General features: G+C 32.8%; 1 protein-coding gene across 49 annotated transcripts in view; it reads left to right on the forward strand.

Annotated features, from left to right (window-relative positions):
• RIMS1 (regulating synaptic membrane exocytosis 1) overlaps positions 1-25,675 on the forward strand; it is a 739,353-nt gene that overhangs the window by 589,851 nt on the left and 123,827 nt on the right. For 43 of the 49 annotated variants that reach the window (XM_056818463.1, XM_056818457.1, XM_056818459.1 and 40 more), the window contains one exon: positions 13,714-13,826. The exons of the other annotated variants lie outside the window; for them this stretch is intronic. In XM_056818463.1, the coding sequence (XP_056674441.1) occupies positions 13,714-13,826 (113 nt within the window). The remainder of the gene's footprint in view (positions 1-13,713; positions 13,827-25,675) is intronic. 49 annotated transcript variants of the gene reach the window in all.

Here is a 25,675-nt window from a genome sequence, read left to right on the forward strand (position 1 = left end):
GTATTCTATGAAACATTGGATGAAGCTTACAAATGTAAGCTTTTTTAGAAGTTAGCATTTAGAAAAAAAGCATTTAGAAAATGCTTCAAAATTTAATAAGAAATGTAACAGAGAATCAGGAATGATTTTTCAGATTGCTTTACTTGTGACATAAGGGTGAAAGGGAATAGAAGAACTAACTATTCAAGGAAGCATTACATAGCTTTTTTTAATCGCTTCAATATCACTTTTTTTAAAATCAGCCCTAATTTTAGAAGTTTAATAAAGAGATCAGGTTTATTTGGGGAATATTGTACTAGACTAGTTGTGTAGTGTTTAATGTGTTTTAATCACTTGTATATAGTGAAAATGCATGATGAGAACCCAAGTTGGAGAAGTACGCATTTAAAGAGAAGTATAGCTATCAGAAATGGTGTTGAGTTGAGAAAAAAAATATATTGGAAATGTTTTTGAGTTGAGATGTGACAAGATTTGGCAACTGATACGTAAGGTGAGAGTGGCAGGCAAGAATGACATTGAGGCTCTAAATCAGAGGAACTGGAAGAACATTACTACCCTGGAAAGAAATAAACTAAGACACGATCAATTGATTGTTTCAACTTTGAGGCAGAATAAAGGATGATAACCACAAAGCCAGATGGATTTTTAAGGAGAGCTCTAAGCCTACTCAATGTCAAGATGCAACTTGTTCAATAAGGGATGTTTCAACAAATTATCTGGCCTTTCTCTTATTCAGTGCTAGCAATTTCAGCTAGAATATATGCAAAGAAGCATACAATCTCTTAATGAGATTAAATTCATATTAACAAAGTGAAAAGTATTTCCCTAAATAGTCCCCTTTGACTATCTCACTGCCATCCTGAATCCTTCAATAGACTCACTATTACTATGATAACTATAATCACATTGCAATTATGGCATAACTAATGAATTCATGCTGGCATATGAACAGTAACCTTAGTCTCCTCAGGGAGGATGCATTATGTCAAACTGACAGATGGTAGCCCCTGACTTTCCCAGAAATGTCTATTATTAGGAATTGCTTTGGAAATAATGGTTAATTGTTAAGGATTTATCAATTCATAAGGATTTCGGAGGTAACTTTTATCTAATTGGCTGTCTAGTGAAGGGGGAAAAAAGACAAGGTTCTTTCTCTTTCTGTTGAGAGAATATTCTGATAGAGCACAAGTTGCTTAAATTTCTTGACCTTGAGTTTTCTCATTTATTATGTATGGCTGAAAATAGATTTCTTGCGTGGAAGAAAATTTAGGAAGTGGTTGTTTGAATATAGCACCCTGTGTTTTGTCATCTCTTATTCATTATCATAATGTCAATGCATTTATCCACCAAGCTTTCACTGCACTATTTAGGGTCTCAGAAGATAAAAAAATCTGAAAACTACTTGGTACCACAGGATCTCTATCTTCTTCTTTGCAGATTTTTCTAGTTTAAATTCTATTATTTAAAGAGTTTTTTTTGCTTTTAGACTTGAACTGTGATTTCATTAAGGTAGCACATTGGACTTGGAGTTAGAAAGACTTCTCTCAGGCACTCACTATCTGAGTGACCCTGGGAAAATTACTTAACTTTTGACTACCTTAGTTCCCTCATCAATAAAATGGGGATAATACCATTTAGCTTATATATTAATTATAAGGATAAAATGAGATAATATTTGTAAAGCTCATTGAGGCTATGAATCAGATTTTTAAAACCATTCTTTTCAGAGGCCAGCTAAATGGCTCAGTGGATAGATAGGTCTAGAGATGAGAAGTTCTGGGTTCAAATCTAGCCTTAGAAATTTTGTCATTGTGTGATCCTGGGCAAGTAGATTAACTCCCATTGTCTAGCCCTTACTGTTGTTTTACCTTGGAACCAATACACAGTATGAAATCAAAGTTGGAACATAAGAGTTTAAATAAAAAAGAAACTGTTTTTCCCTGAGGATCAGCAGCTTCTCTGCAATTTACAATCTTAGGGCAATGAGTCATTAAATGACTTGTTCTCACTAACATAAATAGTGGTATCAGAGGTGAAAATTGAACAGTTGAGTTTTCATGACCCTAAGACCATTTCCTCATTGATTAAGCCACATTACCTCTAAAAAGAAGCTGATGTTTACATACAATATGATTGGCAAAATATGTGTATGTGTGTGTTAGTGAAGTTATATGATGTCATAAATAGAAATTTAAAGATAGGAAGAGATTTCTCTGACATATGCAACTCTAATTTGCCAGTCAGTTATTGTCTTCATTGGTGAAAGGAGTTTCCACAGAAAATCCTTCAATGGATTCACCTCCCAAAAATGACCTCCCCAAAAAATATCAAACAAACCTTCTCAACTTTTAGGAGTTTTGTAACCTCAAGGATTCATAGTTTCCAAGTTTTCTAATTAGTCATTTGTCTCTCTTTAGGCATGAAGTAGCCCTTCAGAGCTGCCATTTTTGCTTTTGCTGCAAACATCAATATGGCCTACAATTAAAAAGATTAGGGATAGAGACAGACAGGGGTGTGCAGGTAAATTTGTAATAACAAGCTCCCTGAAAATGCATATTAAGCACTTTTTAAAAAATTTAATATGAAAACGTAACAATTAACTGACTCTCTGGAGCCAGTATGAGTGGTCTCCAGCACACTCTTGATTAGAGGGGTTCTAAAGTTGACTTTTTAGGGGGGAACCCAGGAGACCATTTTCCCAATACTATATTAACAACTACAAAGTCCTAATTTTCTAAACAAGGATACAGAAATTCTAGAGCCTTAGAAATAGATAGTTATAGAGGGAACAATTAAGATAAAAACTGAATGATTAGTTTCATTTCTCTTCTTTCAAAGGGGAACCAGTTATAACAGTCAAGAATAATTCCTCTCTGATCCACTATATGTACTCTTTGTTGTTAATGGTCCTGTCATAAATGCAGCACTCTAGTGTCAGAAAGAGGTTGCCATAGTACCATTCCCAAGGACTACTCACTTGCCAATGAATGATCCACTTTTTCTTAAAACAACCCAACTTTATCAGGTGCAAAGGGATTTAACTTTACATTGGTACTCATAGGTTTTTTAATTGGTTTAAAATTTTGACAATTTTGTGTCCTTGTTTAGGAATTGCAGGGATTAATTTAGCAACTTTAACTGAAAAGGTTGAATGAAGCAATTATTTTAAAACAAGCCAAAAATATATGGTTTGGGATTCTGGGCTGTGATGTCAATGTATATGACTAAACAAGATATCGCACATAGGTGAAAATCTCCCATTAAAAACTCAACAAATTCAGTGTTGGATACTTTAAAGTATAGGAAAATGCATGCATGTCTAGTAAATATAAATTTATAGTACTTTTTAAAAGTTTTTAAAGTAAGGGGCTTATTACTTTTGGCATTTATTTCAGTTTCCTATTTAAAGAAAATAATTGTCAATATAATAGAAAGAACTTAGAATTATTTTATGTTCTTGGAAATTGAAGTGTATTTTTGGAGGAAAAATTACTTACATTTGTGTAATATCAAATCATTTTTTAAAATCCTGTTTCTGCATGGGCATATATATTTATTTGTGTTTTACATGAAGATGTGCATTTTAGAGTACATACATAGTGATATTACTTAAGACAATTCTAATGCAGCACATTTATGATGTGACAGATATTTGCATTAAAAGGATCATCTTAAATTCCTTTTTTTAAAAAGTCTTTCTTTCCATCTTAGAATCATTACTATGTATTGCTTCTAAGGCAAAAAAGTTGTAAGGGCTAGGTTATGGGGATTAGGACTTGTCCAGGGTCACACAGATAGGAAGTATCTGAGGTCAGGTTTGTACAAAGAACTTCCCAACTCCAGGCCTGGCTCTCTATCCACTGAGCTGCTTAGTTCCTCACTAATTTTCTTTTTATGTAAAAAAATAATAATCTGAAGACTATGACAATGTAGAAAATGTCTGTGATTAAATCCTTTTACCTAATTATTTCTTATATTTCCTCATTTATGATAGAAGAATAGAACTTATCAACTGAAACAATAGCAAATAAATTAAGAGAAGTACTGAGTCCAATTCAAATGTGAAGATCCAAATCAACAACTTTGTACTTGAAAACTGCATTCCTGGGAGAGGGGGAAAAATATGGTCATATTCAATTACATATTTCTATTAATAGTCATGACAATATGATTTTTAAAAATCCAGATCGCATGAATATTTTTAAAGCCCTCCATTCTACTCAGGAGAGAATATTCTAGAACTGAGCAGGTTTTCAATCTACAATATTTACCCCTACTTCAGATATGATACCTCAGCATTTCCATTCCATACTCTTACCTAAGCCTTCCCATCTTCGTTTCCTGCTTAATTTCTGCATATTCATTTTTACTACCCATTTATTATGTTTTATTAGCTCTGACAATGCACATTGTGCTAATAACAAAATTGTTACAGTGAATAAAGCAGAGAAGGAAATGGTAAAAAGCTCCAGGATCATGGCCAAGAAAACCCCAAAATGGGTCACAAAGTGTTGGATCCTACTGAAATTACTCAACAACAACAACAATATAATGAATAAATAGGTGGTCTCCATATTAGGACCTAGGCTGAAATCCCACCTCTAACAAATACTCTCACCCTGAACAAGTCTTAACCCCTCAGGGTACCAGGAAACAAATTGTAGAACTATCAGCAGAGATTAGGAAGTTCTCTATATGGATGACACAACCATTCCAGATCCCTTCCCCTACAAGTGCTACAACAAACAAAGAGGATAAACCATGAAATTATTATTCACTATATACTAGGTAGCATTTTAAATAGAAAACCACTGAATTTGAAATGAGGAGACCTGAATTATAGTCCCCTTGATGATGGATGAGTCATTTCAACTCCCTATTTCTTAGTTTCCTTCAACCTACAAAGATTCTTTTTTTTTTGATCATTCAAATATAGTATAATGAAGTTAAATCTGAAAGGAACCTTAAGAGGCCCTTTTACAAAAGAAGGAACTGAAATCAGGGAAGGATAAGTGACCTGTCCAAGGTTGCATAACTAATATCTGAGGCAGAATTCAAATTCATATCTTCCAGGCTCCACATCAAGTACTCTATTTCTTCCAGATATTAAAGTTCATAAGCATAGTCTTAAAATATCAATGGCTTTCATTATTGTTTCTCACTCTGCAACAATTTCCAAATATTAGGTTTATTATCTTTTACCTCTACTTTAATTAGATTTTCTCAGATCTCATTTTAAGTCAAGTCTGAATACAGTGTACACACAGTATGGTGTCTGAGTGAACTTATATTCATTGAATTCAGCTCCCAAAATGAAGATACCCAGTTTTACTGTTCACAATACAAAAAAAAAATCTACAGTACAATTGCACACATTGGGTTTTCTAGTTGTGGTAGGAAATTGTTTTTATTTGCTAATTTATATTATTTTTAAAAAATTAAAATGTTATCGGGCAATTCCTAATCTTTGCATCAATTACCCTATCTATTTTTTGAGTGTGGAAAGATTAGTAATAAACAATATTATTTTTTTCTTTCCAGAAGATTTTATTTACCTTTCTTCTAGATCACAGATGCAGAGATAAATGGAAATATTAAAATACTGTAAATTTAAAGATCCAAAACTGCATTTTTGCCAATAAAGTTTCCATTTAATAACTGTTGATTTTAGCAAGTTCCTTAAACTCTCTAAGCCTTAGTTTTTGTAACCTTCTGCAGTTACATATTGATATTTTTTTGGATGGACACCTGAGAAGGAGACTGGAAACTGAGGGAAATTGGATAGAGGAGAGAAAGAGAGATTGATAGAGAAAGAGAGACAAAGGAATAAAGACTCAGATACAAGGAATTAAAAAAAATATAGGCTCCATCATGCATGCCCCTCTGATGGAATTGAGAGAGAGGGCTCTACATGTGTCCCCAAACTTTTTTTGAAGAACTTAGGAGTGTGGAGTGGGAGGTAGCTAAATAACATGTGACATGGCATAGGTTTTAACATTGGTTCAGTTGACAAACAGATAATCAAAGAGGAGGAAGTTAATCAAACATGTGACTTGGTAAGGAATGTAGCCTAACAAGGTGGGAGCTAGGACCCTGTGGCAAATAATGTCCTGCTCAGGAATTCTTTTGTCCTGTGGACCAAAGCTTTGGAAATACAATAGTCAATAAGTAACATGACCATGAGTCTGGTATATGAACACAGAAGATACAATATCAATACACCAATAATACTTTTAAGATGCTAATATACCTGATATGCTACAGTTTTCTTACTGGTAAATTGATAGAGTTGGATCTGTGACCTCTGCTGCCTTTTTAAGCTCAAAGATCCGATGGCACAAATTTGAGGAATATTTTTCTTTTAATGTTATTGAGATCAAAAGAAAAGATTTTAAAGCATAAGAAGATATTTATGTCAAGTACAAGCAAGTGAAGAGTGAGTAGCAGAATCACAATTTTTTCATGAAGGAAACATTCTGATGACACAAACAGCATTTTTAAGATGAAGAGCCCTAATGAACTGGCTATATGGCTAGCTGAAGAGACTGGGATATTTTAGACATGTGATATGAAATGAAAAGAGACCAGATTATTATTTTAGTATAAATTCACAGGGCAGATTAATGGTTCCTTGTATAGCATTAAATAAAGAATAAATAAAATTAAATATTAAATAAAATTAAAAATTAAATAAAGAATCAGAAGACTTCAGTACAAAACCTGCTTCAGGTATTTACTAAATGTGCAACCTCAAACAAGTCCATTTTGTTGTCTTTTAAAACTTTTAAATATCTGTTTTCATCAAGTATACTTATTCCCTCCACTGAGATGTGTTTCTATGTTTTCATGTCTTAATAAGCTTTTTTCATGAGTCATCATGGTCAAAAATAATTTATCACTTTTGGGCCCACCTTCTGGATATGTTTATATCTGACCCATGGAAAAATGGACATCAGTTGCTGACCTTAAACTCACAAATCTTCCAACTTGGAGGCTCTCCCAGAGTTTGTTCTCTGTTGCCATAGACTTGGAAAACTTAGGGTCACTTCAACACCATGAGCAGGCATTAATGGAGGGCTTTGGTAGCACATGATGCTATCGATGTTTATTTAATTTTCAACATTGACCTGTACTTGGTATTAAAACATCTACAATGAAACATTTTATTGACTTTTTATCAAACATGAATTATATTAATTTGAGACCATTTATAAAAAGATCCAAAAATTCAAGTAGATATAAAAGAATATTAGTGTATTATATATTCCATTTTAACAAATCTTTTGGTCCTTCAAAAAATAAAAATGTTCATTATGAAAAACAAAGTTAAAGCATATTTCCACAATGAAAACTTTTTTAAGTATCAGATTGGTAGATAAGGAGGCAGGCAGGTAGATAAATAGATGGAGAGAGAGAGAGAGAGAGAGAGAGAGAGAGAGAGAGAGAGAGAGAGAGAGAGAGAGAGAGAGAGAGAGAGAGAGAGAGAAAGAGAGAGAGAGAGAGAGAGAGAAAGAGAGAGAGAGAGAGAGAAAGAGAGAGATAAAAATCAGAACTTTGTGAAATAGGACTTCTTGCAGATTGCTTATTTATATAATTTTTAGTATCTAAGAATTACCAAGAGGCACTTAGAGTTTAAGTCTTTTGCCCATCATCACACAAATAGCATGGGAGTCAGAACTTGAACTGTTGTTCTTGATTACAAGTCTATCTCTTTTGGTAATGTGCCATATTATAAAATTATATATAAGTTATTTTAAAGGAAATTGAATGATCTACAGTCTGTTTTTATTACATTGTAGAATCAAATTTAAACTTACATGAGTATACCAAATAAACTTTAAGTACCAAGAAGTATATCTGAAAAAATCCAAATAATTCAAATGTAAATATATTTCTATTTTTAAAGGAAAGTAATTTCTTATTATTATATCTAGTAAAGGATAATTTAATCATAATCACTATAATTTTTGGGTCACTGTCATTTTCAAAAATCTATTTATAAATTATTAGTTATTTAGAAGACTGATATGATTAAATGAAGTGAATTTTGGGAATCAGCAAACAATAAGGTATTGTCAGAATATTGTCAGAAGAAGTATTCAGAAAGAATCTAAAAGTTTTATTTGGAAAAAAAGTATGACCGAAAAAAATGAGGAGTTTGTAAAGTAGTAAGAGCAAGGGACAACCAAAGAAAAGCCTGCCTGTGTGCTCCACTGGGATCCATACATAATGTGAAGAGAATATTAGAAAGGACTCCAGGGCAATGGGTAGATTTCTTATAGTGAATGTACAGTAGGGTATGGATGTAAATTACACAAGTTGGGCAGCTTTTGATGGAATTCTGTCACCATTTTAAGAAGGAAGAGTCATATCAATGAAACTAGCACTCTATTAGAATATTTTAGTATTGGAAGTTTTAAAATAAAGGATGAAAAAATTGTAAATGTAAATTTAATATTAGAGATTGAAGAAGTTTATTTTCAATTTTTTAATTTTCTTTAATTGAAGACAATGTTGAATATATGCATTTATATGCATATATCATATGTAAACATAAACATGATTAGCCAAACATTTATCTTCTAAAAATTTAACAACATATAGAGTATGCGATATATTGAGATCATTTAAATTATCTTTCTCTTATTATTATTACATTTCTAACCCTTTTTATTTTGCTGGTTCACTATTAAATGATAATTCAATAGAATAATTCACTGTTTTTCTTTAAAAATAAGTCTTTTTTGAAATGTGTGATGAATATATTTTCCTTTCACAGACAAGTTTAAATTGAATGCTTTAATCCTTTTTTCTCATTATTCTATTTGAAAGGCAGTATCATAAACTTATAATAAATTATTATTATTAATGTATTTGAAATTATTTCATTATTTAGGTAACTGAAATAAATAAATAAGACAAGATAAATCTTACACATATTAAATCTATGATTCACAACAACATTCTTTTGAAGAGTAACCATTAAATCAAATAAGAAAAATATTGTAATATTTTTAATCTCATGAAACATAATGATAATATTAAACACATTAAATTATTATACAACTGGGAAGATAATGTAATTAGTTTTACCAGTTCTCATTTTGTTACCATAAATCAAAAATAAAATTACCAGCAAAGTTCTGTCATTGGTCAATAATGTCATTTACTCAGCTTAGCTATTTCAGCATAATCAAAGTGTAGCTCTTAATGAACACAAAGGGGAGAACTTTTTGAAACTGAAATAGATGCTGTGGAGAAGCTTCCCATTTGCATATATATATATATATATATATATATATATATATATATATATATATATATATATATATATATACACACACACACACACAAAGAGATTTAGACAGGATTAGCAAAGCTGTAGAGCATTGGAAGATTAATGAAGGTATATAAAATTAGAAAGATAATTTAGGCAAACAAGAGAAAACCACAGGGGTTCAGCAGCTTAAAGCATGAGTTCACTAGGAAGTTTTAAGAAAGAAGTAAAATATTTCAAAAATGAGGAAAATCATAGCTGATAATACAAGTTCTGCCATTGTTCTGAAGAAAGCAAGATTTCCCATAGAAAAAGTAATTTCCATGGACTTTCAGAATAGCACTATCTAATTTGACAGGAAATCTTCCCAGAAATTCCAAGTTCATGCTACAACTACAATACAGTCGATCAAATATATAATAAGCCTAGAATTCTGATTCCGCAGAAATCAAGACTAGATTCACACCAAACATATTTTTCTAAAGACAAGATATAGATATTCTTGATCTCTAATCTTTTTCTAAGAACACATAAGTATTTATAACGTTGTATCAGTACAGCAATCTTTGATTTCTGAAACAATTCTTATTCTGAAATATGTTGTCTTTGTAAACTATTTAATATTTCTTTGTTTCTCTTATAATAGCATAAGCTTAATATACCTAATTTTCCATTTGTCAAGTGATAACAATGGAATTCTTTAAAATGATTGTGCATATAGAAATCTTAAATGGATAATTGTCACTCCAATCTTTCATTTGAAGGTTGTTGATATGTTGGGCATTGTGTGAAATAATAATAATAAAAGTTTAAGATTTATTAAGCACTTTACACATGTTATTTCATTTGATTCTCCCAAAAACCGTAGATGAAATTAATTAGACACAGTCTTCCAAAAATTTCATAATTAAGACCTGCTTCAGAGTAATTGAATTATTTCATACAAACTAATGCAGAGTTCAACTGACCTGAGACTTAGTAACACAGAATAACAGAGAGATTTGGATATGGAAGAAGTTAAGAACATAAATTATATCCAAGTAAATCACAATATATGTAAATAGGAAATATGACTCAACAAATTTTAAAAATTCTATAGTAAAAATGTAGTCATTATGAAAAAATATTTAAAATTATTTAATTCAGTTGGATTGCAAAATGTCAAAAAATTAATGTCAAAAATAGTTTTTCCATGCAATTGGAAAAATATATAATAAAATCTTTGGCAACCCCCCCAAAAAGATTCTAATTCAAATTGAGATATCTATTTTGTCATACAACTGCTCTTTTCAGTGTAGAGATATGTCTGAATGCTCAAGTGGCATGACTTCCCATTTAGGGGGGTGTTTGTGAAAATCTGAAAAGTTTCCTATTTTACATACATTCTTTAATATTTACTTTCTCTCCCACATCTCTCCCCATCACTGGAATCTTCAGAATATCTCTAAAGACACACTTGACATTCTTAATGCTCATAAAATTTCAGTAAAAATAATTTTTCTAAGCATTTTATATTCATGTTAAATATATTAAAAACTATATCATATTATTGAATTTATTCATCTTTCACTACATCTTGTCACCATTTGATGTAAGCAAGTTTGGATCATTGTTAACCACTTATCAGTATTATGAGATGGACAGAGAGATCTTGTCTAATTTGACAACCAGAGATAATAAGTTGAAAACTTTACTAAAGCTTCCTCATTGAGTCATATTTAATGCATTTTGAATTTATGTACTTATTAAATGAACTAATTCCTTTTAACATTTTATTTATTTTTAAGAGAATATATCCCAAATATCTCAGCTATTCCTTTCTTTCACCACACCATAGAAGGTATCTCCCAGCAGAAATATATGTATATATAAATTGTGACTTATGAATCCATTCTCTAGAGAAGTGAGTTGATTCTTAACAAAACCAATAGAGACTACAAACTCTTTTGCTATTCATTAATCTTGAGTGTCAGTTTTTGCTTCCATGATACTGTGATGAAACATACCAAAGAACATTGTGCTATTAATTTTTGACCATGAGATCCATGAAATGATGGTGAAGTAAAAGGAGAAAAGAGCATAATGATAATAGTGCTCATAGTCTCCAATATCCATCATCTTATCAGCAATGGTACTAATATTCTCTCCTCTATCCATATATAGCAAAGGGTGGTCTGCATATGTGGTACTCATAGAACACTTAGCCTTCATATGTATAATCAGAAGAGTCAATGTGGCAGAAAGTATAGAGAGTAGGCCTCAAAGCCAGGAAGACCTGAGTTCAAATCCCAACTGTGACATATACTGACTGTGTTACACTGAGCAAGTCACTTGACTTCTCAATGTTTCTGGGAAGTTCTTTAAGACTGAAAATTGCAGAGAAAGTGCTGACTTGCATTAGTTGTTGGTTTCCTTACCTGAGAGTTTGTATATCAGTGAAAGCACGAGTCCAGGACTTATCTGTATCAGAACGATTTAAAGCACAAAAGGTTCTCAAGTTATGTAGTTTAGATTCACTTTACAAATAAGGAAACTGAGGTCCAGGAAGTTTAAACACTAGAATGTAAACCTTTCCTTCTCAATCATAAGCCCCTTTACATACAGGGGTTATATTTTATTTTATTTCTATCTCTACTACTTAGCACAGTGCTTGTCACATATTAAATATTTAATGAATGTCTTTTGTTCATTCAATTAACTTATCCAAGGTCATGCAGGTAGTAAGAGGTAGTTGCGGCACACAAAACTATTTTTTTTATGATAAGCCAAATCAAAGAGAGGATGGATGGCCACATTTTGAGTATATTATAATGGAATTCCTTTAATGTTCAGGTTGGATAAGATGTCCTCTAATGTAACTTCCAACTCTTAGTTTCTGTAATTTTATGAAATCTGGTCATCTTTCAACTATATAGATTGTAAGTTTAGTCTGATAGGGTACTTAGGACATAATAGTTGGCATTTATAGAGTTCTTAGAAGATTGCAATACACTTTATATGCATTAATTCATCTGAGCCTTATAATCAATCAGTGAAACTATTACTATTGCTATTATTATCTCCCTTTTATGCAAAAGAAAAAAAGGGTAAGAGAGGTCAAATGGCTTGCCCATGGTCACACAGTTGGTAAATGTTAAAGATGGGTTTTGTTCCTAGAACTTCCAACCTCTAAAGCTAGACGTTTTGTCCAGACCATTGGCTGCTATGAAATTAATTCAGTAGTCAGTTTAACCAAATATGATAAAAGCTTCTTTGGTATTCTGAAGTGTCCAGATGTCTTAGGGAAGGCTTCCTGTCTAGTTAGTTAAAACCAACAAGTATTTTTAAAGTGCCTATTATATGTGAGGTTCTACAGAGGATTCAGAAGAGATCTGAGAGATAATTTGTACCAGAGGTAAAGTAGTCCTCAAAACTGCCATTAAGTGACAAAAATATGTATTGATCCTGAACAGATGAAGTATGAGTCTTTAGAAGAGTGGAATGGATATGCAACCATGATTTTTTCAGTTCTACATCTTCATTTCTTTAAAAAATAGAAGCACCAAGGGAGTATGTCCTTAGAGTCAGCATACTTATTGGTGATTGTGATGATTTTCTTAATAGAAGATGTTATTATCTTCAAGGGAGAAATCCTTTCCTGAAATTACAATAAATATTGCTATTTTGGAAGGAAAAATGTTTTTAGAGGAATGCATTTCAATACATGCTCTAATTCAAAGAAAGAAAAGCAAATCTTTTAAACTATATTTTTAATTAAAATTTTCATACACCCAATTTGGATATTACAATCAAGTCTATAGGAAAGTGTTCTTCTTTTTTTCATGAATGATCCCATTCTCCACAATATCCTAAGCTGGTGCATATGTAAACACACAAATGCACATACATATATACACACACAACCCACTATTAGGAAATGACCAAGAATCACAAATAGAAATCACATTCATGACTTAATAATGTCTCAGAATAGTAAATGCTGATTATTTGAGCTAGTTTATGGGGATAAGCTAAGTGACATAGTGTTTGTGTGTTCATGCATGTGCATATTTGTATGATGTTATTGTATAGACTTACTCTTTCTCCTTAGATGTCCTTCTAGTAAGTGAATAACTAGTAAGAGAATAACAAATTTAAAACTAATTTGCTTTCACATGATCATTTCAAGGAGCATTTACAGTATATTCCTTCAGACAAAACTTAGGGTACTTATTGTAAATTACTAACATGTGTGTCCAGTCCTGTGTGATTCAGATTCCATTCATCTCTAGATTGACATTCAATAGCGTTGTAAACTGCATATTGTCCAGCTTATTGTCATGTGAAATATTTCTTGAGTTCATTTAATTGGACATTAACATTTAAGTCTTAAATTATTCAGCTCTTTAAAAGGTGGCCTACATCTTTTGATGGACTTCCATTGTGTGTTTTTACAGCAAGCTTAGTAGTGGAGGAGCGAACAAGACAGATGAAAATGAAAGTACATCGCTATAAACAGACAACTGGGTCTGGTTCTAGCCAAGAACTTGATCGTGAGCAATATTCCAAGGTAAAATAGCAATAATAAAACTATATTTTTCCACTTAAAAATGGAGTATTTATAGTGGGGGGAGGGATACATATTGCCCAGTTTTTTAAGTAAAGTTAAGTTTCATAAATTATCTTTTTTATGGCATGTTTGCTAAAAACCTTTTGATGACTATTGCTTACTTATATTTCAACAGAAGTCCAGACATCATTAATTAGGTTCCAAAATTATACCATATTTCAAAAACAAATAGTTTACTATCTTAAGAATGCTTCAGACAAATACATGTAAATAAGCAATAATTGTGCGAAACAATTCGTTAATTTTTCATATTAAAAAATTTCATGAACAAAATCATAAGGCATACATAGAAATTTTGAAAAGTAACTTTTTCAATTTCACATTAGTTTGTTTATGGTTTTATTTGGGGGGGGTTTATATGAGTATTCTGTTACAACAATGGCAAGTATGGAAATATATTTTTCCATGATAATATATGTATAATCCAGAGCAAGTTGCTTACCAGCTCCAAGATGGAAGAGGAAAAGGAGAGAGGGAACCAATTTAGATTTTATAATTTTGGAAAATTTAAGTTGAAAATTCCCATTTTTTGTGATTGAAAAAAGTAAATATCTTTGAATTAAAAAATAAGTTTTAAAAAGGGGGCTACTCTTGACCTCTCTATCCTCCAGTTAGAGATAATCTTCCAATATCTCTGGAAAATTGGGAATTTTCAACTTAAATTTTCCAAAATTATAAAATCTAAATTGTCTCCCTCTCTCCTTTCCCCCCTCCCAAAGCCTCAGTCTGGCTGATGCTCCAGGGGTGCAAGAGGGGCAGGAGCAATCAATGATGTTTCCTAGTCAATGACAAAAATATTGTTCTAAATAGTTGCATTTTTCTAAATTATAACAATTTATTTCTAGCAAGGAACATTTGTATTCTAATAACATTTTAAAAGGAAACCCTAAGAAGCTTAAGTAATTGCCACTTGTTTTATTAACGGAATGCTTATTAAGACATTGTTTTTAAATTCATTTCAGTGATATATCAAAGAAAATAAATTCATGGCTATTATATTTAGATATCCATCATCTAAAGCAACACATTAGAAAAAGAGGACCATAAGTTATAAGAATCACACCCACTGCCCCCTTCATTAGTTTCTCTGTGTAGTCCAGTTAGAACCAACCCTTTATTTTTTATTTTAGACTTTATTATATTTTATACTTTGTTTAGGTAGTGTAAATTTTCAGTCATTTAGCCATCTATTTAGAACCTGCTAAAGAGTAAATAAACCTATGGTTAGAGATTGCATGTTACTGGCTACCCCTTGGGAGGTCAAACTACTTCTCTGATTAAACAGATTAAACACCTCTCTGAAATCACACTAACCCCACTTCTGCCTGGCCATGTTGCTTTGCAATGATCCAATATCCTAAAAATCTGAACAATATGTGGAAAAGAACAAATATAAAATGAGGGCAGGTTAATGAACAAACTACTTTCATGCTTTGTACTACTGACCCACTAGCTGCTGTTCCTAATTCTTCTGATAATTTCTTCAAGCCACTGTCTCCTTCCTTTCTCATTTACCTCTTTTTTTCAACTGATATCACAATTTCCTCTCACCCTTACTACAGGTTCATCTTAGAAAAAAGCAGAAGGGAGGGGTGTTGAGCTCTTTCTCATTCTTTGGGATCAGGTATAAACCACAAAGATCATATAATTAAGGAAAGGTTTCAGAAAATAACTTTAGAGGAGAAATTTTGTTCTTTTATGCTACTGCTTTGTACTAGTGTTATAACTCTAGCATAAAATGGAAAAGGGGGTGGGGGTGAGAAGTAAGGAGGAACCAAGCAAAAAAGTATGGTTTGGATAATGCTTGTCAAATCCTCTTGACTTGTTTGCTCCAAAAAATAAATAATAAAATAATTGTTACTATTCTGAAATCCTGTAATATTACATCTACTTTTTTCTTTTTTTTCCTTTTCTTTTTTTTTTTAACTCTTACCATCTATTTTAGAATCAATACTACTTATTGGTTCTAAGACTGAAGAGAGGTAATGAGTGGGCAACTGGGGTTAAGTGATTTGCCCAGGGTCACACAGCTAGGAAGAGTCTGAGGCCAGATATAAATGCAGGCTCTCCTGTCTCTGGACCTGGCTCTCAATTCACAGAGCCACCCAGCTGGCCCAAAATTACTTTTTTCAAAAGTAGATAAAAATGAGATAAGAAAAAATCAACCATCTGGGCTGTCTGGGATATTGCACCATTATAAAAAATATGACGAATTCAAATTTGGAGAATACAGAAATGTTACAAAGAACTGTAGAATTTGGGTGGTATCAGTTAGGTCCACCACTTTTTACTTTAAAACAATTATTAGTTACATTAAAATATATAGTTCTCTCTCCTCATTACAGAAGTTATTGTTTGACAAAGAAAGGATATATAAAACTAAGTCTTATTTATTTCTATTTATCAGTTCTTTCTCTGGAGATGAGCATACAAAAGTCCTTCAAACAATATCTCTGTTGCTGTATATAATGTCCTCTTGGTTTTGTTCGTTTCTTTCTTTATAATTTCATGTAGGGCTTTCCATATTTTCCAAAATTAACACGTTTATAATTTCTAATGGCACAGGAGTATTCTATCACAGTTATATGCCACAACTTGTTTAACATTATTCAACTGATTGGCATCCCTTTAATTTCCAGGTTTTCACCCTCATGAAGAGAATTGACAAATACTTTTAGAACATATATTTTTTCCCCTTTTTCCCTGATCCCTCAGGAAATAAACCTTAGTAGTATTGCATGGTCAAAAGGTATATACAGTTTTATAACACTTTGAGCATAATTCCAGATTACTCTCTGAAATGGCTAGATCAGTTCACAGTTCTACCATTAGCATCTCCATTTTTCCACATCCCCTACAACATATGGCATTGTGCCCTTTTATCCACTTTTGACAGATGAGAAATCTAAGGTAAAGAAATCAGTTGATTTTTCAAATTCATTTAGGTGGTAAGTCAAAGAGACAGGAGTAGAAACCAAACATTTTGACTATTGGATCAATTCCTTTATCATTACTCAGGATTACTTTATTGTTATAAGCTATAAGAGGACTAGGTCTGTTGCCAACAAGATCTGATTTCAGATCCAATCTCACATACTATTCAGAGTATGTTGCTTTAAGTGATTCTCATCTGGAACCTTGTATAAATTTGCTACTTAGGATCTACCCATCATGAGTGAATTTACTTTAATAAATATTTCATGAGTATCCATTTACTATCTGGGCTGTCCATCCATTTGCCCCTCTCTTACATTGCTTCTCTCTGAAAACAAAGGGAAAATTATAAGAATGAGTTTGATGGCATGGGGAAGAAGAAGACAATGCCCAAATCACATAGAATTCTGATCATTCACATCTTTGAATAGGTTCATTCACTCACTTCTTGCATGGGGTTATGCTGTTTTTTTTTTAATTTTATTTAATCAATTAAGAAAATGTTTCCATAGTTATATGATTCATGTTCTTTCCATCCCCTCCTCCCACACCCCTCCATTAGCCAACACTCAATTCCACTGGGTTTTACATATGTCATTGATCAAGGCCTATTTCCATATTATTGATATTTGCACTAGGGTGATCATAAATAGTTTATATCCCCAATCATATCCCCATTGACTCCTGTGATCAAGACATTGTTTTTCTTCTGTGTTTCTATTCCCACAGATCTTTCTTTAATTTAATTTGATGATTTAGAATATTTTTCCATGGTTACAAGACTCATGATCTTTCCCTCCCCTCCCCATCCCCTTCCCATATCTGACACTCAAATCCATTGAGTTTAATATCTGTCATTGATCAAGACCCATTACCATATTATTAATATTTACACTAGGGTGATTTTTTAAGTTTACTTTCCCAGTCTTAACACTATCAACCCATGTGATCAAGCACTTGTTTTTCTTCTGTGTTTCTGCTTCCACAGTTCTTCCTCTGGATGTGGATAGTATTCTTTCTCATATATCCCTCCAAATAGTTCTGGATCATTGCATTGCTACTAGTAGAGAAGTCCATTACATTTGATTTTACCACAGTGTATCAGGCTCTATGTACAATGTTCTTCTGGTTCTGCTCCTTTCACTCTGCATCAATTCCTGGAGGTCATTTCAGTTCACATGTAAATCCTCCACTTTATTATTCCATTGAGCACAATAGTATTCTATCACTAGCATATGCCATAATTTGTTCAGCCATTCCCCAATTAGAGGGCATCCCCTCATTTTCCAAATTTTTTCAACCACAAACAGCATTACTATGAAGATTCTTCTACAAGTCTTTTTCCTTCTTATCTTTTTGGGGTACAAACCCAATAGTGCTATGGCTGGATCAAAGGGCAGACAGTCTTTTAGTGCCCTTTGGGCATAGTTCCAAATTGCTTCCAGAATGGTTGGATCAATTCACAACTGCACCAGCAATGCATTAATGTCCCAATTTTGCCATATACCACCAACATTCATTACTTTCCATTGCTGACATGTTAGCCAATCTGCTAGGTATGAGGTGATACCTCAGAATTGTTTTGATTTGCATTTCTCTGATTTTGAAAGATTTAGAACATTTTTCCATGTGCTTATTAATAGTTTTGATTTCTTTAACAGAAATTTGCCTATTCATGTCCCTTGCCCATTTATCAATTGGGGAATGGCTTGAATTTTTGTACAATTGATTTAGTTCCTTATAAATTTGAGTGATTAGATCTTTGTCAGATGTTTTTGTTATAAAGATTGTTTTCCAATTTGTTGTTTCCCTTCTAATTTTTGTAGCATTGGTTTTGTTTATATAAAAACTTTTTAATTTAATGTAATAAAAATTATTTTTTTTGCATTTTATAATTTTTTCTAACTCTTGCTTGGTCTTAAAATCTTCCTTTCCCAGAGATCTGACAAGTATACTATTCTATGTTCACCTAATTTACTTATTGTTTCCTTCTTTATGTTCGTCGTTCACCCTTTCTGAGTTTATCTTGGTGTAGAGTATAAGATATTGATCTAAACCTAATCTCTCCCATACTCTTTTCTAATTTTCCCGGCAGTTTTTGTCAAATAGTGGATTTTTGTCCCCAAAGCTGGGACTGTCTTACTGAGGTCACTTACCCGAAGTCTATTCCACTGATTCTCCCTTCTCTATCTTGGCTAGTACCATATGGTTTTGATGATCACTACTTTATTGTACAGTTTAAGGTCTGGTACTGCTAGGCTACCTTCCTTCACATTTTTTCATTATTTCCCTTGATATTTTTTATCTTTTGTTCTTCCAAATAAAATTTCTTATTGCTTTTTCTAATTCAGTAAACATGTTTTTTGGTAGTTTGATGGGTATGGCACCAAATAAGTAAATTAGTTTGGGTAGGATTGGCATTTTTATTATGCTTGCTCATCATACCCATGAGTAGATTTACTTTTAATTGTGTGGAGAGTATTTTGTAATTGTGTTCATATAGTTCCTGTGTTTCTCTCATGAGATAGATTCCTAAGCATTTTATATTGTCTAGTGTGATTTTAAATGGAATTTCTCTTTCTAACTCTTGCTGCTGGGATGAGTTGAAAGTATATAGAAATGCTGATGATTTATGTGGGTTTATTTGGTATCCTGCAACTTTGCTAAAGTTGTTGATTACATCCACTAGATTTTTAGTTGATTCTCTAGGATTCTTTTAGTAGACTGTCATATTATCCACAAAGAGTGATTGCTTGGTCTCCTTATTGCCTATTTTAATACCTTCAATTTCTTTTTCTTTTCTAGTACAATGTTAAATAATAAAGGTAATAATGGGCATCCTTGTTTCACTCCTGATCTTATTGGGAATGTTTCTAATTTATCTCTATTGCAGATGATGCTTGCTTATGGTTTTGAATATATACCATTTATTATTTTTAGAAAAGGTCCATCTAGGAATTAGTTTTGTATTTTGTCAAAAGTTTTTTCTGCATCTATTGAGATAATCATGTGATTTTTGTTGGCTTCCTTATTGATATGGTCAATTATGTGAATGGTTTTTCTAATATTGAAACATTCTTTTATGCCTGGTATAAATCCTACTTGGTCATAGTGGATAACCCTCGAGATCACTTGCTGGAGTTTTTTTTGCTATTTTCTATTTAAGATTTTTGCATCCATGTTCATTAAGAAGATTGATCTGTAGTTTTCTTTCTCTATTTTTTTATCTACCTGGCTTTGGAATCAGTGCCATATTTGTGTCATTAAAGAAATTTGGGAGAACTCTTTCTTTGATTATTATGTCAAATACTTTGTATAATATTGGGATTAGTTGTTCTTTTAATGTTTGATAGAATTCACTTGTGAAACCATCAGGCCCAGGGAAATTTTCTGAGGAAGTTCTCTGATGACTTGTTCAATTTCTTTTTCTGATATGGGGTTATTTAAGTATTCTATTTCTTCTTCTGTTAATCTAGGAAATTCATATTTTGTAAATATTCATCCATATCACCTAGATAGACATATTTATTGCAACATAATTGAGTAAAATAGTTTTTAGTGATTGCCTTAATTTCTTCTTCATTAGAGGTGAGGTCTCCCTTTTCATCTTGGATACTGGCTATTTGGTTTTCTTCTTTCCTTTTTTTTATTAGATTGACCTGTACTTCATCTATTTTATTTGTTTTTTTCAAAGTACCAGCTTCTAGTCTTGTTTATTAATTCAATAGTTCTTTGACTTTCAATTTTATTAATTCCTTCTTTAATTTTTAGGATCTCCAATTTAGTTTTCATCTAAGAATTTTTAATTTGTTCATTTTGTAGTTTTTTAATTTGCATACCCAATCCATTGATCTCTGCCCTCACAAATTTATTAATATATTAACTCAAGGATACAAATTTCCCCCCAAGTACTGCATTGGCTGCATCCCATAGATTTTGAAAAGATGTCTCATAATTTTCATTTTATTCAATGAAAATATTTATTTTTTCTATGATTGTTTTTTAACTGATTTTGGATAATTGTATTATTTAATTTCTTTTTTTTAATATATTTTATTTGATCATTTCCAAGCATTATTCGTTAAAGACATAGATCATTTCCTTTTCCTCCCCCCCACCCCCCATGGCCAACGCGTAAATCCACTGGGCATTAGATGTTTTCTTGATTTGAACCCATTGCTTTGTTGATAATATTTGCATTAGAGTGTTCATTTAGAGTCTCTCCTCTGTCATGTCCCCTCAACCGCTGTATTCAGGCAGTTGCTTTTCCTCGGTGTTTCCACTCCCACAGTTTATCCTTTGCTTATGAAGAGTGTTTTTTTCTCCTGGATCCCTGCAAATTGTTCAGGGACATTACACCGCCATTAATGGAGGCGTCCATTACGTTCGATTATACCACAGTGTATTAGTCTCTGTGTACAATGTTCTCCTGGTTCTGCTCCTCTCACTCTGCATCACTTCCTGGAGGTTGTTCCAGTCTCCATGGAACTCCTCCACTTTATTATTCCTTTTAGCACAATAGTATTCCATCACCAACATATACCACAATTTGCTCAGCCATTCCCCAATTGATGGGCATCCCCTCGTTTTCCAGTTTTTGGCCACCACAAAGAGCGCAGCTATGAATATTTTTGTACAAGTCTTTTTGTCCATTATCTCTTTGGGGTACAGACCCAGCAGTGCTATGGCTGGATCAAAGGGTAGATATTCTTTTGTCGCCCTTTGGGCATAGTTCCAAATTGCCTCCCAGAATGGTTGGATCAGTTCACAACTCCACCAGCAATGAATTAATGTCCCTACTTTGCCACATCCCCTCCAGCATTCATTACTTTCCTTTGCTGTTATGTTAGCCAATCTGCTAGGTGTGAGGTGATACCTCAGAGTTGTTTTGATTTGCATCACTCTGATTATAAGAGATTTAGAACACTTCTTCATGTGCTTATTAATAGTTTTGATTTCTTTATCTGAGAACTGCCTATCCATGTCCCTTGCCCATTTATCAATTAGAGAATGGCTTGATTTTTTGTACAATTGATTTAGCTCATTATAAATATGAGTAATTAAACCTTTGTCAGAGGTTTCTATGAAGATTTTTTCCCAATTTGTTGTTTCCCTTCTGATTTTAGTTACATTGGTTTTGTTTGTACAAAAGATTTTTAGTTTGATGTGGTCAAAATTATTTATTTTACATTTTGTGATTCTTTCAATGTCTTGCTTGGTTTTAAAGCCTTTCCCCTCCCAAAGGTCTGACATGTATACTATTCTGTGTTTACCCAATTTACTTATGGTTTCCTTCTTTATGTTTAAGTCACTCACCATTTTGAATTTATCTTGGTGTAGGGTGTGAGGTGTTGATCTGTTCCTAGTCTCTCCCACACTGTCTTCCAATTTTCCCAGCAGTTTTTATCGAATAGTGGATTTTTGTCCCAAAAGCTGGGATCTTTGGGTTTATCGTATACTGTCTTGCTGAGGTCGCTTTCCCCCAGTCTATTCCACTGATCTTCCTTTCTGTTTCTTAGCCAGTACCAAATTGTTTTGATGACTGCTGCTTTGTAATATAGTTTAAGGTCAGGGACTGCAAGGCCCCCATCATATGTGGTTTTTTTTTTTCATTATTTCCCTGGATATCCTTGATCTTTTGTTCTTCCAAATGAACTTTGTTATGGTTTTTTCTAAATCAGTGAAGAAGTATTTTGGTAGTTCAATGGGTATGGCACTAAATAGATAAATAAGTTTGGGTAGGATGGTCATTTTTATTATATTAGCTCATCCTATCCATGAGCAGTTAATGTTTTTCCAATTGTTCAAGTCTAGTTTTAGTTGTGTGGCCAGTGTTTTGTAGTTGTTTTCATATAGTTCCTGTGTTTGTCTTGGGAGGTAGATTCCTAGGTATTTTATTTTGTCTAAGGTGATTTTGAATGGGATTTCTCTTTCTAGTTCTTGCTGCTGAGCTGTGTTGGAGATATATAGAAAAGCTGATGATTTATGTGGGTTTATTTTGTATCCTGCAACTTTACTAAAGTTGTTGATTATTTCAATTAGCTTTTTGGTTGAATCTCTAGGATTCTTTAAGTAGACCATCATGTCATCTACAAAGAGTGATAACTTGGTCTCCTTCTTGCCTATTTTGATGCCTTCAATTCCTTTATCTTCTCTAATTGCTACTGCTAGTGTTTCTAGTACAATGTCAAATAGTAGAGGTGATAATGGGCATCCTTGTTTCACTCCTGATCTTATTGGGAATGCATCTAGTTTATCCCCATTGCAGATGATATTAGCTGTTGGTTTTAGATATATACTGTTTATTATTTTTAGGAACGACCCTTCTATTCCTATGCTTTCTAGTGTTTTTAATAGGAATGGGTGTTGTATTTTATCAAATGCTTTTTCTGCATCTATTGAGATAATCATGTGGTTCTTGCTAGTTTGCTTGTTGATGTGGTCAATTATGTGGATGGTTTTCCTAATGTTGAACCAGCCCTGCATCCCTGGTATAAATCCTACTTGATCATGGTGAATGATCCTTCTGATCACTTGCTGGAGTCTTTTTGCTAGTATCCTATTTAAGATTTTTGCGTCTATATTCATTAGGGAGATTGGCCTATAGTTTTCTTTCTCTGTTTTTGACCTGCCTGGTTTTGGAATCAGTACCATGTTTGTGTCGGAAAAGGAGTTTGGTAGAACTCCCTCTTTGCTTATTATGTCAAATAGTTTGTATAGTATTGGGATTAACTGTTCTCTGAATGTTTGATAGAATTCACTGGTGAATCCATCAGGCACTGGGGATTTTTCCTTAGGAAGTTCTTTGATGGCTTGTTGGATTTAATTTTCTGATATGGGATTATTTAAGAATTCTATTTCCTCTTCTGTTAGTCTAGGCAGTTTGTATTTTTGTATATATTCATCCATTTCTCCTAAATTGGTGTATTTATTGCCATATAATTGGGCAAAGTAATTTCTAATGATTGCCTTAATTTCATCTTCATCGGAGGTGCTGTCCCCCTTTTCATCTTTAATGCTGTTAATTTGCTTTACTTCCTTCCTTTTTTTAATTAGATTGACCAGTACTTTGTCTATTTTGTTTGTTTTTTCAAAGTACCAGCTTCTTGTCTTATTTATTAAATCAATAGTTCTATCACTTTCGATTTTATTAATTTCTCCCTTAATTTTTAGGATTTCTAGTTTGGTTTTCTGCTGGGGGGTTTTAATTTGATCACTTTCGAGTTTTTTCATTTGCATTTCCAATTGATTGATCTCTGCTCTCCCTTGTTTGTTAATATAAGCATTCAGGGATATGAATTTACCTCTGATTACCGCTTTGGCTGCATCCCAAAAGGTTTGAAAGGATGTTTCACCATTGTCATTTTCCTCAATGAAATTATTAATTTTTTCTATGATTTCTTCTTTAACTAAACGGTTTTGGAGTATCATATTGTTTAATTTCCAATTGGTTTTAGATTTGATTTTCCATGTACCATTACTAATCATTATTTTTATTGTCTTGTGATCTGAGAAGGCTGCATTCATTATTTCTGCTTTTCTGCATTTGTGTGCTATGTTTCTGTGACCTAATGTATGGTCAATTTTTGTGAATGTGCCATGTGGTGCTGAGAAGAAGGTGTATTCCTTTTTATCCCTATTTATTTTTCTCCATATGTCTATTAATTCTAATTTTTCTAAGATTTCATTCACTTCTTTTACCTGTTTCTTATTTATTTTTTGATTTGATTTATCTAAATTTGATAATTGTTGGTTTAAGTCTCCCACTAGTATGGTTTTATTGTCTATTTCTTCCTTCAATTCTCCTAGTTTCTCCATTAGAAATTTGGGTGCTATATTATTTGGTGCATACATGTTGATTAATGATATTTCCTCATTGTCTAGAGTCCCTTTTAACAAAATATAATTACCTTCCCTATCCCTTTTGATCAGGTCTATTTTTGCATTGGTTTTATCAGATATCATGATTACCACTCCTGCCTTCTTTCTATCAGTTGAGGCCCAGAAGGTCTTACTCCATCCTTTAATTCTGACCTTGTGGGTGTCAACCCACCTCATGTGTGTTTCTTGAAGACAACATGTGGTAGGGTTTTGGATTCTAATCCATTCTGCTATTCGTCTACGTTTTTTGGGTGAGTTCATCACATTCACGTTCAAAGTTATGATTGTCATTTGTGGACTCCCTGGCATTTTGATTGCCTTCCCTAATTCTAACCTTTTCTTCTTCGGCTCTACCCTTTAGTCCAGTGATTTACTTTGAATCAGTCCCCCTTGTCCCCTCCCTTGATGTTTCCCTTTTTAGTCCCTCCCTTTTTGTTCCCTCCCCCTCCCCCCTCTCTTTCCCTCCCTTTTTGTTCTCCCTCTCCCCCTCCCCCCCTTGGTTTTCCCTTCTCCCTACCCTTGTTGGGTAAGATAGAATTCAAGATCCCAATGGATCTGGATATTTTACCCTCTCAGAGTTGATTTCCCTGAGATTAAGGTTTAAGTAAAAAAAAAACCCTCTCTTCCTCTCCTTCTTATAGGAGATTTTTTCCCCTCCCCTTCCCATGTGAATCTTTGTGTGAGAAAGATTATTCTATTTGGTCTTTCTTTACCCCCTATTTATACATTACATTTTCCCCACATATTAGTATACATAGATTGATATAAATGTAGTCCTTATAGAAGAGAGTTTGAGTAAAAGAAGAAGATAACATTTTCCCCCTTTCCTTAATATTTACCTTTTCAGGTATTCCTTGCTCTTTGATTTTCGGTATCAAACTTTCCACAGAGCTCTGGTCTTTTCTTTGCAAAAAGTTGGAAGTCTTCTATTTTGTTGAATGCCCATACTTTCCCTTGGAAGTATATAGTCAGTT

Source organism: Monodelphis domestica, chromosome 2 (genome assembly GCF_027887165.1).
Source record: "Monodelphis domestica isolate mMonDom1 chromosome 2, mMonDom1.pri, whole genome shotgun sequence".
Lineage (NCBI taxonomy): Eukaryota > Metazoa > Chordata > Mammalia > Didelphimorphia > Didelphidae > Monodelphis > Monodelphis domestica.